The 17396-nt window shown below is 42.5% G+C and overlaps 1 protein-coding gene across 1 annotated transcript in view; it reads left to right on the top strand.

Moving 5' to 3' along the window:
• Positions 1 to 17396, top strand: part of LOC141432842 (dual E2 ubiquitin-conjugating enzyme/E3 ubiquitin-protein ligase BIRC6-like) — a 123874-nt gene that overhangs the window by 69945 nt on the left and 36533 nt on the right. Inside the window, 21 exon segments of the mRNA XM_074094638.1 lie at positions 1050 to 1190; positions 1791 to 1949; positions 2345 to 2493; positions 3018 to 3366; positions 6758 to 6871; positions 6873 to 6955; positions 7967 to 8170; positions 8942 to 9116; positions 9392 to 9586; positions 10064 to 10192; positions 10574 to 10697; positions 10894 to 10980; positions 11214 to 11358; positions 12012 to 12252; positions 12507 to 12676; positions 12905 to 12980; positions 13199 to 13327; positions 13889 to 14141; positions 14794 to 15017; positions 15502 to 15649; positions 16421 to 16504. Of these exon segments, the coding sequence (XP_073950739.1) occupies positions 1050 to 1190; positions 1791 to 1949; positions 2345 to 2493; positions 3018 to 3366; positions 6758 to 6871; positions 6873 to 6955; positions 7967 to 8170; positions 8942 to 9116; positions 9392 to 9586; positions 10064 to 10192; positions 10574 to 10697; positions 10894 to 10980; positions 11214 to 11358; positions 12012 to 12252; positions 12507 to 12676; positions 12905 to 12980; positions 13199 to 13327; positions 13889 to 14141; positions 14794 to 15017; positions 15502 to 15649; positions 16421 to 16504 (3379 nt within the window).

Below are 17396 nucleotides of genomic sequence, written 5' to 3'. Positions count from 1 at the left end.
ATTTACTGAATAAATCATTTGAAATTTGAATTTGAATTTGCTAAATGTGATGCCGTCTCCGTCTATTCGAACAAAATAAATAGAGACGGCATCACACCTAACTCCAATTAACACTAATCAATGGATGGTGAAACAGCCCCTTAAAGTACTACTTACTATTCTGTCGCACGCAACAAGTACACATTGCATTATTGTCTATGATAAATTGTCAATATTCATAAACTTCTTAAGGTGAAGTCAGACGAGCGTTATTTTTTTAGTCGTGAGCCGCGTGCTTTCTGCTGCATTCAATTGAACCGAATTCATAATGATTCAACACATTTCGAGTCGTCGTGTGGCACAAATTAGACTTTTGTATAAAACTGAATGCAGCAGAAATTACGCGAGACTCACAGCTCAACAAATGACGCTCGTCTGGCTTCACCCTTAGTTGTGCAATATGTCAGGATTTACTTCACTATAGTACAGTCGAGTTAAACTTGTGAGAAACAATTTGATCAAATTATCTGAACACGCTTCTACGCCGTTAACAATAGTCGTGTTCAGATATTTTTGATCAAATTTTTGCTCACAAGTTTATAAACTCGATTGCACTCATAGCACAAGCTTTGCTAGGTTTGAAAATAGATCAAATGGTGTCAATGATTTAACTAACTAGGATCTACATAATATCGGCGTCGAGTACCTTTCGTGGTCCGACGTATGCTGCGTGGATTCCTTTTTCATAACATTATATATAATATACTGAGCGGCAAAAAACCTGGCCCTCAAACGTATGCACTGATAGGTAATTTAGTACGTAGAGTGAGCCAAATTTTGTGCCGCTGAGTATATTGAACATGAAACTACCGTGAGACTCGCTCATATTAAACGAAGGGCTACGGATTAGCCCGAAACATGTTTAGCTAAACTCGATTTAAGATGTGAGTTATCCGGGTCAATATATTTAATACCGCTGAGTATATTTAGATAATTACTCGGATATTTATTTATACTTATTCGCTTTGTTATGAAATAAATTTTTCTTATTCTTTATATTTATGTATCAGGAGCAGGAGCAGTGCGGCATACCGTGGGCTGCGCTCGTGACCCGCGTGCCGCAGCACACGCTCGTTGTTGAACGTATGCACTCGGGCGCACGGCGCTACATCGTGCTGGATTTGGGACACTGCGTGCGGCTGACTGATGTGGTGAGGGCTGAACGCTTAATGGTCCACTCTAATTAGAGATCAGAGGGTCTATTGCTTAACGTTTCTGACTATTTCTCAAAAAGTTGTCCATTTTAAATTTTTCAGTTGTCCACTGATTAAAAAAAATATATTTTTCCTGAAGCTATTTCACTACAAAAAAAAGTAATATTGTTTTTAAATATATACAAAACTTTGTGGTAAAAGTGATAATAAGTCAGATAATCTTTGTTGTTGGATCAATAGAAAGTTTTGATGTAGTTACAAAATTAAGATTTTTTCCTCACAAAATTTCGTGACATTTTCCTGACGTCAATAAATTTTGGATGTTTTATGTAGTTTATATTTTATGATCTCGTCCTTAGGGTTAATAATTTCTTGACAATACTGATTTCTTGTCAATTTCTTGTCAAAATGTTTTATGTCCATTTGTAATTTGTAAAGGTGGCTTAAAAATTGCTTCTGTATTCGATAACAGGCATTGTGAAGTTTTAATTTATAAAATATATAAAAAATGAACAATTCACTAAAAGCCAACCACAAGTGCTGCCTTGTCTTGCTTTTGTCATTTCATTATAAAAGACTACAATTTTTTTCTAACAGATAATCCCTTCGTGTTCGGACCTGGTGACGTTGTGCATCGACACTTGGGTGCATAGCGAGGAAACGGACTGCGTGAAGCTGGCGTTCGCCACTGACATCGCCAGCAAACACCTGGTGCTTACCGACATACAGCCGCCGCCGCTCTGTCGGTACATGAAGGTACGTAAATATTTGGTTAAAAAGTTTGATAGAGCTAGGACATGCTCTGAAGTTTGTTGGAAAAATCATTCTTAATACAAACTTTTTTGTTGCTGTGCTTGGACTCGTTGAGTTTCTTGCCGAATTCTTGAACTTGAACGGAGGTTTTTCCGAACCTGTGCTACATTTTTTTTGACATTCAAAAATGGTTGTTAAAGCCTACATTTTTATTATTATTGTGCCTATTTTGTCCCACTGCTGAGCAAAGGCCTTCCCCCTCCTCCTCCTTTTGACTTTGACTTCGATCTTCTTCTTCTTTGATTTTACTTTAGTTTAGTATTACTTAGCTTTAGCTTAGTTTAGCTCGTATTTTTGAGTGAAGTTTATGATTCCTAACTCCCGTCACCACATTGCAGATAACAACGATCGGCCGCTACGGCATGTCGGCCATGAAGTGCAAGATCCCGCTGGGCTGGTTCTACGGAGAGGTGGCGGAGGTCGCTAACGTGCAAGCGTCTGTTAACGCGCTCAACGCTCTACACCAGGACCTTACTTGCCGGTTTAGGTGAGTACGCTATGTGGTGCCTGTTACGTCGGAAAACTAAAAAAGTTCATTTTAACTCTTCTCGTGTCGTGAGGACTAAAGTAGTGCTAAACTTTTTTCTCGCTGTTATATTGTTTGCGAGAAAATTGATCGATTGATGATAATAATGGGGACATTTGAGAGCAAGTCTCTGCGACACGTGACAGGTAGCTGTCATTTTCATCGAGTGACAAAAAATCGTATGTTACGTTTACCAAAACTATTGGTGTAGTCCGTCGTTAATTTCGAAAAAAAAATGGAATTTTCTAGTTAAGTTTTGTCAGTGAGATTTGCGGTTTTGCGGAGCTAACGAGCTTTTACGTTTATAAAAAATAGTTGTTTTTCTTCGAAAGTGATCCGAATTATCTCAAAGTTTGTCAATTGTGTTTTGTTTCTTTTCTTTTGTACAATAAAGAGTTTACATACATACATACATACATACATACATAAACATAATCTTACAGTTTTATTAAAGGATGCGTCAATGTTTTTTTTTTACCCTGCAGGCTAGCAACAGGCAAACTGATGGACCTCCTCAATCCCTACCTAGAACTTTACAACGGCAACGCAGCCCACATGATGGCTTACCTGAATCTCCACAACGAATCCGACCCAAAGGTCCTAGCCGCGTACCAGGAGTGCATAGAGCTCCAACAGCAACTTCACACGTGCACTAACATTGTGAAGAAGCTGCAGAATAACTCTGATTGCAACGAGCAAGTCCTGGACCTCATCAACAGCGGACAAGTTACGCCTGAAGCGCTCCTCGAAAAAGCTTCTACGGACAAATTGAGGGTTATAAGCGAGAATATAGTCGATATGCTGCTGTATTTCTTCTTCCAAGTCGATAATGTGGTGAGTTTTTTTCTAAAAAATGCTTACTTTGGTGGCTCCTCGTTCTTTTGTTAAAAATAATATAAAAATGCAGTATTTATCTTAACAAAGTTACATGGGGGTTCGATCGGGTAGGTAAACCCCGTCCCTCTTGGCTGTAAAGAAGCCTCCCTTTTTTAATCTTTATTTATTATGAACTTATCAATAGGTAGTGAACATGTCAGTTCCAAAAGGCCAAGCCTCCCTTAAAAACATTAAAATTGTTTTTTGACATTTTGTTTGGCTTTTTGTCAACAAGATCTTATACTGTGAAAATCGTTTTGTTGTTATTTGTATTGTGTGACGACAGACGGATACACAAACTATTTTTCTAATGTCTTTCGGAACTCAAAACAGAGGATAGGTTTTATTTCTCATTTAAATCATCGGCATATGAAGAAAACCGAACTGAAGAGTCCCGAGCGATATTAAACCTGGATTTTTCTTACATGGTATTCCATGGAAGAAATGTAAACAAAGGTGTTGCCGTTATCGAAAAATTCCACATTTGTCAGATCAGAAATCGACTTTCCAAAAAAACTGTATTTCATAATCAAGATAAAATATTTAAAGTTATTGATGGACAATAACGGACATCTTTATTTTGGCATTTACACTTTGATATATTAATTTACGAAGAGAATACTGTTTTCGTATGCATAATTTATTTATTGTCCTGGTATTACACCCGGGTTATTAAGTTGTGGGCCGCTTGACGCGAGGCGTCACTCAATGCATTTACACTCGGGACTGAATTCGTAATCGTTTTCCAGTGAATCTTGTTCTACTAGATGAAAACCGGCTTCGCTCGGTAAAATGTAGACTCATAATAATATGTTTGAAAAAAAATTTTTGCCAGTAAAGACTGTCGTACTTATCGAAAAATCTGACGTATATTCCCAGCCTTAATTATTATCACAAACACTTTAACGGCTAACCTACGTATCGGTATTTCACCAGTAGATATTTCTCCTAAATCTTATTTGCCCAAATAACTACGTCGTCAGTCCAAAGTTCTGTCACAAATGAAAATAATGATAAAAACAAAAGTACCAATCAGTTTTTAATAAATTATATACCAATTTAAAGTACAATTTAATAAAAAAAATAAATTTAAGTACTTAAAATTATTCAAAATGACTTCCTTTGTTTTTTAATACAGGCCCTTAATCGGCGCAGCCAGTCGTCTATCGCAGCACGCACCATTTTCATGTCTATTTCAGCGACTGCTTTTCTTAAAGATGACTTCAGGCTCTCCAAATTTTTTATGGGGTTTAGCACAGACCTTCCCCTCTAAAGACCTGCCAAATTTTAAAGTCCAGAGGATTAAGGTTCGGACTGGAGGAAGGCCAATCTTCGTGTCTTATAAAGTCGATTTTTTAACGGCCAACCCAGGCTTGAGTGGTCTTGGCTTTGTGTGCTGGCGCAGAATCCTGCTGGAAACACAAAATTATGACCTGAAAATAGCGTGTTGGGCAGATCTTTGACAATGCTTATCCAAAACCGTCTCTTGGTACACTTTCGCACTGATTTTTGACCCCTTTTTTCGCAAAAATGAACCTCAGTTGGCCCGTAATAAGATCAGAGAATACTCTCAGAGCTCCTAGCGTACACTCTATCATTATGTTTATTGTACTTCTCTTCAATATCGAAAATCTTTTCGTCTGTAAAGAGGATATCACGTGTCGATTTTTCGCGTACCGCTTTAACAACTTCCGGGATCTTTTAAACCTTATTGTTTTTAGACGGGCATTAAGTAAGTGCCCACTCTATTTTTCGTATGCTCGCAGACTAAGATCTTCGTTTAAAACCTTTTGACGGTTTTTTCTACTGACACCCATCTGCAAAGCCATCAACTTCTGTTTTCGGACAGGATTTCTTGCTATGCGTGCCTTGATCGCTTTGATCACTGCTGGTGTTTTGTACGGAGCGAGGCCGGCCAATTCTTTTCTTGTCCTCAACACTGGAGACTTCATTGTACCTGTCAATCGTACGGTACACAAACCTAAGCGTTATATTTACATTTTTGAGCAACTTGAAAATGGTACTTGGCGAGTGCCCACAGCGGTGCAATGCTAAAACAGCTATTCGGTTTTCTTTCAACGTCCACTCCATCGTGAGAAATTGCAGCGAATGACTGTTTATTGTTTTAAAATAATTGACAAACATTCAAAAATGGAATTCAATCAAATTTTCTTAAAATCATGTTTTAAATTTAAAAATAATGTGCCAGTGACAGAACTTTGGGACCGACTACGTATGTCTGTCTCATAATCAAAGAAATTAGACCTAAAGGGCCCCATATAAGGTACGATCCGTCTGTACGATCGATCTGATGAAAATCGACAAATCGTACCGTGTGTGGGGCCTTAAAAGGTCACAATGGAGAACGAAATGCAAACCTGTGACACGTGATGACGTGACACTCACGCCACTTTGATGTGATGACTTTGACATGTTTACTTCGCAACGCCATTATATATACTCAGTAATTTATTCCATTTTTTATTGAAAATACTCGCTAAATCCGAATTTTCTACCTACAACTTGTCGACTCGGAACAAACGTCAACAACTGAAGATAGTTATAGTTGAAGGTAGTTGGTGATAGTTTTGAGTTTTGATAAGATCCTGGTCAAGTTTTCCGGCAAGACGTTTCGTTTTACACAGTCACATGAGTCACAGTTCTTTGTAATGGATACTTTTTTGGCGTGACGCACGCGATGTATTGAAGGCGAGCCGTATCTAAGAGCTAGCTAGTATGAAACGGAACGTTTATTAACTACCCAAGATGGCGACTGCGGTTTGTTTGTCAGTGCCATTAGAATTTAACGAAATTCTCCATAATCCGAATTTTGCGGATATATGTTGTCGACTCGGATCGACTAATTTTTTACGCTCTTCAATTTGATGTGCATTTTCGTTCGAGTCTACCGTACCCCTGGACGAAATTATTAATATAGATTATTTTTATTTTTGAAACTGTTGTTATGTTTCGTATTGAATAAATTATCTTATCTTATCTTATAGTTCATTATTGTATGAAAGGATGGACTCCGGTCCTAGTACTTCTCGGTCAAAAGACGACTTATAAGTTGTTGTTAAGTTGTCTGCAAAAAGGCTCAGAAAAAAACATGGTTACAACAGAACTTTAACATAATATTTCTAGCTGCCCCATACCTTGAGATCCTCTGAAATGTCACTTTGGCAATGACGAAACTTTGTTTACATTTTTTCCATGGGATTAAAAATCCGGGTTTAACATTCTAGTTGTTCCCATCAATAAGGTTCCCTTTGGTCTTATTTTGCATCCTAAAAAGATATTCTGTAGCAGATTGCATCAGATGATTGTTATATTTGTAATATTTGTGCAGCAACACCAGGAGGTGAGCCTGGAGTGGTGCACGGGCGTGTCCCCCCTGCTGTGGGAGTGGGGCGGGCGCGGCTGCGCGGCGCTGGGCACGCTGCTGGCGCGGCTGTGCGGCGCGCGGCGCCTGGTGGGGGCCGCACCTCGCCGACACGCTCGCTAATGCGTTCGCGCACCACGACGCGCCGCCGCTGCCCTTGGACCGGTCAGTCTACAATATAAACTCTAAAAAAAAATCGTCATTGCTAAAATTAATTAATCCTTTTTAATTTTATGCTTTTTATGTAATGTGCGAGGTCCGAATAAAATATTTCTTTCTTTCTTTCAATCCTAGAAGTTTTTCAGGTAACCAACAATAAATATATGACAGACGTGGAGAAACTTCTGAGACAATGAAGTCATAAATATTATGATGACACTTGCTCGGTAAAAATATGTGACGTTTTGTAACTGGCATAAACATCGTTTCACTGTATAGGCTTAAATATTGGATTATCGAATTACTCTCACCATCATATAGACATCTATTGCCTGTGAAATCTTATCATTGGATGGCAGGTGGACCCGCATATTTACCTGACATGATACTAAATCAAAAACATGGCATTAATTGCAAAAACGAACGAAACTTAAAAAAACTATTTATTTTTCATTGTCTAACACGCGAATGCTCGCATTTGCATGCATTTCCAGTGAGTTAGGGTAGACTATACGGTCTCCAGTCAATGAGGGCTATCGCGAATGAATTCGCCACTAGAGGCGCTAGTGTAGCGTGAGGTCTCCGAAATGTCAAATCTCATTACTAATTTTTCCTAGCGGGTGCGGGTCATAATTAAAATAATTTTTGTGAATATTTTTGCAATATCTGAAATTAATTATGGCAAATATGCGTTCCGGGGCAACGAATGTCTGTGTTTTGAGAACTTTTTTGTGACTTTTGTAACCTCCCTCGTTTCCGAACAAAATTGGATTATCAACTACTGCACCATCTGACATTTTGCTGGAAATTTTTTGGAAGGTGTATTTACCTGATATGATACTAAATCTAAACATGGCATTAATTGCAAAAACGAACGAAACTTAAAAAAACTATTTATTTTTCATTGTCTAACACGCGAATGCTCGCATTTGCATGTATTTCCAGTGAGTTAGGATAGACTTACGGTCTCCAGTCAATTGAAAGTGTTGTTTGTAAGTTAGAGTATTGTGTTGGCAGAGTGCTGGTGCTGATAATGTACATGAGCCGCAAGTCGCTGTTCGCGCACTCCGAGCCGGAGGGCGGCGTGGCGCAGGCGCTGGCGGGACGCGCGCTGGCGCTGCTGCGAGCGCCGCGGCCGCAGCCCGCCGTCACCGCCGCCGTGCTCACCGCGCTAGCCGCCGCGCTCGACGCGCAGCCCGCGCCGCCGCCCAAGCACGCCAGGTGTGTGTACTGCACTGTTCCCCAACCAAGCAATCGCGATCCTGCGGACTCTACGGTTTCAAAAGCTTGGCGGTCTCTGGGGTTGGTGGAAATCCAAGGAGTGATAGTAGGACTAAGCTCCACTTTACAGCCTTATCTATCGAGTTAGCAGCGTAAAGCGCCTCGGCTTCTACGCGGCGAACTCGCAGTGCGCTCGTGGCGTAACGTTGAGCGCTCGCAACGAAATTGTTCAACGCCCGCATCGAAAGCGTTGCGCACTCTCAGCGAACGCGTTCAGCGCTCGCTTCGCTTTTAATTCGCCCGCAAATCGCCAATGTGATAAAGTTGTAATCGACGATATTGTTTTATTCTAGAAGTAGAAAACTATCCTTGCTACACCCACTGGATTAATTCAGCTAGTGGTGTAAGTCTGAGCGTGATGAGCTTCCCAGTAAAGGTGTGTTACAGTATATTTTCATCTAGGGCGACGTTTATGCACGACATTTCAACGACGACCAAATTTATTGAACGTTTCTTAACCTGCATCAATAATTTTAGAAAAACTTGACCTCCATCCGCACAAAACAATCTGGGTTTCTGTGAGGGGCTAGTAGGCGTCTAGCATCGTGAGGTCCACTGACCAACTTCTCCATTTGCTTCACGTTTGTGATTGGTTAAACAACTATATGATCCAATCGCACGACCGCAACCTCAAATGGACCTCACGATACTAACGCCATCTAGCGATATTTCACCTGCAAGAGACTCATTTAATTGCATTAAATTTCCCAGATGGGAGTGGGTGACGGGCGGGCGCGCGGGCGCGGGCGGCGCGGAGGGCGCGCCGTCGCCGCGCGCCGCCGAGTGCAAGCTGCACCGCCGCAAGCTGCACAAGAAGCTGCTGCATCAGATGCAGGAGTTCGAAGCTGCGCGCCGCGGGATACAGGTCGCTTTAGAGGAACAACAGGTACCGGAAAACACCATTTTACAAGCCTTCATTTGACTTGTATTGAACGTTAAAGTTGTCAAATTAATTTCGCATTTAAATCCGAAAAAGTTTACGAATTTATTGCAAGAAACTGAATCGCGTATGAAGGTGGAATTTTTGTGATATTGATGTCATAGCGACATTCTATACATCTGCCTAAGAAGTCATAGCGAAGTTGATTAAAATGGTCCCGCTCTGATACGCGATTCAGTGTCCTCGAATGTACAGACTTGAGCGCTTGTTTGTTGTTCTAGCGCGCCTGCTTTAAGCTGAAAGCCCGCATGGCGATGGTGGGCAAGCGTAGCAGTTCAGAGGGAGAGCCGAGCGGCGAGGCGCGCCGCAGCCCGGTGACGCCGGCGCTGGGAGCCGCGCTGGCGCAGGCGTTGGTCGCGCACATGCTCGCCATGGACAGCGCCAGCTGCTCCGACACGCTGCTGCTGGCCGCTAAGGTACGGCCGTCATCATCAGCATCAGGCGGCGGCTCATAGATGACGTCACTGAAAGCGATTGCGTCACGCCTTCTTCGCCCACACAATGTTGGTGTCTGGGCTTTCACCGAAACGTGGCGAAAATTCGAAAGAGATGTCATCAGTACTTGATGAACTTTCCGAGTCATTATCTCTCGTATGTTTTGTCAAAAACAAACACAACACAACATATATTCACAGAAAAACTTGTTGAATTAAATTTTACTTGAATCCATGCGAATTATTTACTCACAGCCTTCACAGCTGCATGTTTTCGCCATGCTATATTGCGAGCACACAACGCTCATAATGTGCGTTCCAGCTATAACATTCACCTACGTTGCCAGCGGCCTTTCTACGTTAGGTGGAACGGCAATTTTTGCGGTCGTGGTCGAGGGCGTTGCGTGGGACGGACGTTTAGTGGAACGTACCCGTAATATATTTGTAATGTTGTCTTAGGTGGTGGGGCGGCTGTGCGCGCTGTGCGGCGGCGCGGGGCTGCTGGAGCCGTCCTGCATCCTGGGGCTGGCGCGGCTCGCCGTCACGCTGCCGCCGTGGCCGCGCCACGCGCTCACTGCATTATTACAGGTAACTTCTGCTTTCAACTGTAATAGAAAGAAAGAAAGAAACTGTGGTTATTTGTTGCAACATGGAAAAAAAATGCGCGTGTCACGAAATGGGGCCAAATCAGCAAACTACAGTCCGTTCGCGTTAAGAATGCAATGAATAATCAATGTCCGCCGGCCTAGCCACACCCAATAACTAATCAAATCGTTCCTAATTAGAAAATCAAGTTCACAGTGATCAGTTGAACGCATAATCTCGATCGCAACGGTTGTGTCCTGTCCTTTATGTGCTAACTGAATTAAGTTGTACTGATAACTCACTGCATTCTTAACGCGAACGAATGGCACTGTCTTGGCTTGACTACTATAACTTGACTTGGTTTTATAACTGACGTGGTTGCAGGACCTGGTGGAATACGAAAGCGGCGCTGGCGGCGGCAGCCCGCCGGACGAAGAGGCCTGGCCGGAGCCCGACCGCGCGCCAGGCAAGGCCACGCGGAAATACAATCACGGCGTCTCCGTTGCAGGTACACTTATTCCAATATGGCATTCAATAATTGATTTCCATCATTCCTTACTTATTTTCGGGGACTAGAACCGTTTACTCTAGTGAGATTCGTCCCGTACTTTATCTCGTCCCGTGCTCTAAAGGGAAACTTTACATTATATAATTTTGGTGGGAAATTAACGGAAAAATATGAAGTAGAAAAACTATTGTTTCAGACGTTTTAGCCGATAGCTTTGGTCTCTCAAAGAGCACAAACTACATCAAACCTAAAATCATAACCCCTCCCGGCCTTTCGTCTCCAAGTAAGTTCGTTTTCCGTTACTACAATAAGCTGCTTTGAGTTGCAAGAATGGGTCAGTATCGCTGAAATTTGTGACAACCAGTTGGTTTTTAGTTCTAATTAGACTTGAGGATCGCACGCGATGATACATCTATCAAAAGGCAAAGCACGCTTTTTAAATATTTTAAATTTTGCACACATTAAACTTTAATAATTGTCCTGTTTTTTTCTCAAGATGTCGTTCTTTCTTTCCAGATTCAATAAAGAGCATAGACATGGACCAGTTGCCGCAAGTGGCCGAATCAGACGACTCTGAGTCTGAGAATCAACTTGAGCAAGAAATTAGGGAGGCTGTGAGAAAGGAGACCAGGTTCAAACCAGCACCCGATAACAATACCAGGTAAACTGTCGCTAATACGGTATTTGACTATTTTGTATATGTTTTATAAATTAAAACTACACAATGCCTGTTATCGAATAGAAAAACAATTTTTAAACTACCTTTACAAATAACAAAGTTATAAAGGTTTGAAATTCAAGATTAGACAGAGAAAGACCTACTGGCATGTGACGTCACACGCCAGTACCGCCATACTTGCTGCATAGAGAAAAGCGTTGAGAAAAAGACAGGTATATAGATTTTTCAAAAAATCACTACAAATCCAATTTTCAACCGATTTAAAATTTCTCTTTGCTAAACACTATATGTATATCTATATTTTCATAAAAATATTCTAAAACTTGTCACAATTAGTAATTCAATTTCGAGAAATATATTTGGGATGATTTCTAACTAACATAAAACACAATATCAAATTTATAACTGTAGCAAAGTCGAATCGCGTTTGACAGTCGCAATTCTACAGATTGAAACAAAAAATAGAAAAACACGCCTTAAACTTTGCGCAAGTCTGTGTCTGGGAAAAGGAGAGGAATAATAGAGATGTGATCTATGTTTAACATCCGAAGCAACTGGAGGTCTACGGGGGAGGTCTAGGTCCAACAGTGGACGTCTTACAACTGATATGCTGATGACGATGGCTATTTTTTTAGCAACATCTCGTGCTGCATGGACGCGCGCCTAGAGAACGGTCTGGCGGCGGCGGGCGAGGCGGCGTCGCGGCGCGTGCTGGTGGCGGGCGGCGGCGCACTGGGCGCGGCCGTGCGCGCGCCGGCGCGCCGCGCGCCCCCCGCCGCGCCGCCGCCGCCCGCCCCCGCGCACCGCCCGCACCCGCCGCTCGCGCACACGCTCTACGACGTGTTCAGGCATCTTGCGCTCGAGTTCCACTATCAGGTTTGTATGCTACTCGATCTCAAACGCCAAACAAAAGAAAGAGTCACCCAGTTTCCGAGCACAGTTAAAGTCAGAAATCCTAACTTTCGAACACACAGAGTTCTCTCAGATTAGGTCGAATTTGTAAATAAGTGACCAAATACTCGAGTTTTCACCTACAACTCCACCGTTTACCCCTGCACCTTTGGTTCCATGTGCACTTTCCGCCAACCTGCCCGGGTCCTTGTAAAAAAAACTTGTTATGTTATCAACAGATGGACTGCACTTTCCTCGAGAACGTGGTGTCTCTATGGCTGACACTGAACGGGTCGGTCTGGGGCGGCGGCGGCGCCTGGTCTCTGGCCGCACTATGCGCGCCCGCCGACACGCCGCGCATCCGACTCGCCTCGGACACCGTTAACGCGCTGCTGCTGTCACTTACACAGTTAGTACATCACAAATTACGAGTACATATTAGTTACTACATTCAAAAGAGATAGGAAAAGCCATGGTAATTGATTTGACCTGTGACCTTTCAAGCAGAGGATCGTAAAACTGAAATCAAAAATAACCATTGTAGAAATACTATGAACTTATTTTTTTCGTTTATTTCATTTATTTAACTTTTATTGCGCGAGTTCGCCTTGTACTAAATAGCATTTGTGTTTTTCAGATTGGAAAACATTTCTCTAAGATGCTGGGTGCTCTCGATGCAGGCTTTGGCGTGGATAGCAAGCCTGCCTCTACAAGTAAGACAGTCATTTTACTTTCTAATTGAATGCACAGGGAACTCTTTTTTATTTGTTCAAATATATCTTTTTCGTTTTGCAAACCGAGACATGGAAGATTTTTTTAAATCTGAAAACGCTTGCCGTTCCATTGTCCGCTGGTACAGTTAACAGCCTAGACCCGACTGTTATAGAACAGCATCTTCGAACAGCTGGCGTGATGTAATCTGTATCCGCAGACAGAGGGCAGCACGCAGACAATGGGCCGCGTGATCCACGAGTGCGAGCACTTCGTGCCGGCCATTGTCAAGTTCATCACTACCAACGTCGCCACCGATGGCGCTGTCGCCACCGCGGAGCCTTATCTGGTAAGTACATGTTTATTTATTTAGAACCAACAGGTAATAACACAATATTCCGATAAATAGTTGTACAAAATTGTATAACGTAGAATAGTATTTTTAATACGCTTATATTAGCTTGACTTGTATGCATATATGTAACAGAATCGTGCAACTTGAGTTAACCCACTTCTTATTATGTTATTGATGCGAAACTTGGCAATTATGCGTAGCTCTGATGACAACGGTACAGTACCATCGTCCATCGAGCTAATCTAACGATGGAGTTGGCAGTTAAAAACTGGAACTTAAAGACATAATAATGTAACCTAGTCATGTTTGGGCTTGTTAGAATAGTCTTAGGATGAATTTTGACTCAGGATGGTATCTCTAATGATGGCTCTGCGTGGGTGTAATTTTGGGGAAAGGGAGATTTAAAATGTTAAGTGCCTTTGAGTATAGACTTTCTTTTTTTAGCATATTTTTTCTTTCAGATGTCGCTAGTAATAATAATTAATTAGCCTTTTGCTATTCTAACTGCTTATCGCCATCTTTCCCAATATTTAATTTTACGTTTCTGAATGTCAGGGCGGGGTATCGATCGGCGCAGGTGCGGGCGCGGCCTCTGCGCTCCACAGCGTCCTGTCCCGCGTGGTGTGCGCGCGCGGCGCGGCCGGCGCGTTGGCCGCTCTGCGCTGCGTGTGCGCTGTGTGGCGGAAGGGCAGTGACCCCGGCGCCGCGTATGATTTACAAGCCACGCTGCTGCGCGTCGCCCACCCTATGTTGCAAGTGTTGAGCGGGAAGCACGCGCACCACGCCGTCAAACTGTTTGAAGCTGTCGGTGAGTGACATCTCGTGCTGTGTTGTATGCTGCGTGTGCGCCGTGTGGCGGAAGGGCGGCGACCCCGACGATGTAATTTTTGGGGATTATCCTTGGAATTTATTTAAAAAAAACGAATTTTTAATTCAACTGTCAGATCTAAAATCTACACAGGGTGGTAAAAATTGTCGGGCTCCGGAGGGAAACAGCCAATGAAATGAGCTAACTAAAGGATTTAAGGCAGTTTCTTTTCAGGGCCCATATTTTTTCTCTCCTCTCTCTCACGTCTACGACATTAAACAATTACCCCCTATTTCGCCATCCGTTGATTAATTTTATTTCATGCCGTTTCTGTTTGTTTTGTTGTAATAGACGGAAACGGCATTACATATATCCGTGAAATGAAATTAATGAATGGATTTTGAATCATCACTTTAGTGGTGAAACAGCCTCTTAAGCTGCGCGTTCACTGCATCAAAATCGGAGCGTACGGAGCGGACGGATTTTTGTTGCTTTCTATAGATTTCTATAGTACTGGGTGCACTGGAGCGGCATTTTCGCGCCATAAAATGTATACAAAGAACAAAACCGTCCGCTCCGTACGGTGGTTACGCTTCGATTTGGATGCAGTGGACGCGCAGGTTTAGTGATGGCGTTGTGTTTGTGTGTGCAGCCCACCAGTCGATGGGGTGGGTGCGCGAGGGCGGGGGCGCGCGCGCAGAGGGCGGGTCGGAGGCGCGGCTGTCGGGGCTGCTGGCGGACGTGCTGGGCGGCGGCGCGGGCGCGTGCCGCCGCGCGCCGCTGCGCCGCTCCGTGCTCGCGCAGCTGCTGCACTACTGCCGGAAGCTGCTGCACGCGCCCGCGCACGCGCCCAACGCTAACAACGCGACCAACGCGGTAAATAATAACACTTTATTATTATAGCTGACCTATCTGCCTCGCTTTCACGTGATGGTAAGTGCCAATGAGGTCAAACATATAGGTCACTGGTAGGCGTGCATCATCGAGTCCGCCTTGAGTTGCCTACCGTACTGGCGGGTCTGGTGGCGCGCTGCTGCGGCGCGAACCGCTCTCTACCCTAGTATTGACTCAACGCACGCCACTGTGCTTCTTCAAGCTTAGGCGTGTTCATCCTTTTTCAAGTGCGTACATCGACCACATAAATCTACATGAAAACCTTCGATCTTGCTTTCTTCACAGTATAGTCAGTATAGTGAATTTATTAAAAATATGATTCATTTTTTAATCCATCTTACCTAAACAAAGTAAAACTATGATTAATTTCATAATCACTGTATTCTAAATTAGACCTAGAAAAAGATTGCAATCGAGTCAGTATCTATATCGATTCATTTTCTATCTAATGACGTATAACTTTCAGTCCGGGTCGAGCCCGGGCACGGCGGGCGGCAGCGGGTCGGGCGAGGCTTCTCAGACCGACGAAAGCAAGCAACAGGCACAGGACACGACCAATTTGGAAGACGAGCGCAAGCAGCAAGCTGCCAAGGCACCCTGCGTTGCTGACACAGGTTTGGAACGCTAATATATCAATTTTACTAATTGACACGAGTACTCGATAAAACGGATAAAAATGGAATTTATTTTTTATACAAGTGGGACACGTTCGCAAAGGCAGACTACTGGCATGTCTATTATATTGTTGAGAAGTGTGCAGTCGAACCATTTCACCATCCATCGTAGGACGTTCTCAAAGTATTTATACGAAAGTAAAGAAACAAATACAACGGACATAGTAAGTGTCATTATGTTCCTGCGAAAGCAATGCGATGTTACTATGACATTGGCTATATACTGCGTCACAAATCAGTCATTTCTATAGTACATCATAATTTTACCCTTGTTAGGCTGATGCCTAAGAAAGCTTTTTATATTATTTCATATTTCGTAGAAGTTTGCATCACGATTATTTAGAATTCGGATTGGTTTAATCCTTCCGTAAGCAGCAGTTGTTTTGCACTGTTGTCGTTTCGGCGTGGAAGTAAGACAGCCGGTGGAAATTACTGGCACTTGAGGTATCCTATCTTAAACCTCTAGGTTGGCAATGCATCTGCAATACCCTGGTGTTGCAAGTCTCTATGGCGGTGGTGATCTTTAACATCAGAAGACCACTTGCTCGTTTGCTTCCAGTCAAATAATAAAAAAAAAAACTATTTATATTATTTCATATTTCGTAGAAGTTTGCATCACGATTTTTTGAATTCGGATTGGTTTAGTTGGTATTTTACAATATATACACTCCTTGCATTAGCTCCTCCCTAAAACGTTGTTTTCGTTTACAGTTTTGCAACACCACGCCATTATGCAGAAGTTCTACAGGACGCTCTCAATATGCGACGGAATGAACACGCTGCTGTTAAATTCAGGTATTATTTTTACATAGCCTGTGGAATGGCAGCGCCATATTTAAAATTTACTGTCAAGCGGCGCGGCCATTTTGAAAAAATCTTTCTTGACTGCAGTGACACCTACGAATTAATTTCGCGAATTCGCGAATTTTATTAAAAATATCACCAAAAAAAAACTACTTTCAATTTTATAGATAAGCCTTACAGTGATAGTTTAGCATAAAATGGCATATCTAATTAAATAACAATAAATGACCTTCCATTTCTGTGAACTTTATTATTCATTATCAAATATCTGATAACCAAATTATTCTCAGTCGTGTATTAAAATAACTATAATTACAAAATAAAACAATTAACTACCTGTAGAAAACACTGATTTATTTCGTAAAATATTAATTTATTTACAAAATAAAGCCCTTTTATAGTCTTTCGATAGCAAATAATAGTATAATACGAGGTTTTTAAAAATACCAGCGCACGGCAGCGGCCACACAGTGAAACTTGAGTAAACGATAGAACGAAATTTCTTGTGTTGTCGCGGCCGTTAATAAATGGCATCCTTGTCTATTTATGAACGCATTCTGCAAGAATAAGCAAGCGAGATATAGGTCTACCAGTTATATTTGTTAGTGAAATACGTCACACGCCAACGACCGGGAGCCGGTCGCTTGCCACTCAGGTTTTTGACAGCGTGCCGGGAGCCGTCGCCTGCCAAACAAGGGTGTGCCGGGACCGGACGCTTGCCACTCCAAGGGATAGGTGTTAGTGAGATATGTAGTAGTATTTTTCTTGACGTTTTCTTTTTATGCATGATATTCAAGTGTGGTCTACAAAGATCTAAAGTTCGACTGGTGACATCCATAATACAGGATGTCCAGAATAACGACATAGAAACGTCAAAAGGTTA

Source organism: Choristoneura fumiferana, chromosome 11 (genome assembly GCF_025370935.1).
Source record: "Choristoneura fumiferana chromosome 11, NRCan_CFum_1, whole genome shotgun sequence".
NCBI classification, from domain to species: domain Eukaryota; kingdom Metazoa; phylum Arthropoda; class Insecta; order Lepidoptera; family Tortricidae; genus Choristoneura; species Choristoneura fumiferana.
This window is presented reverse-complemented; position numbering and strand designations above follow the sequence as displayed.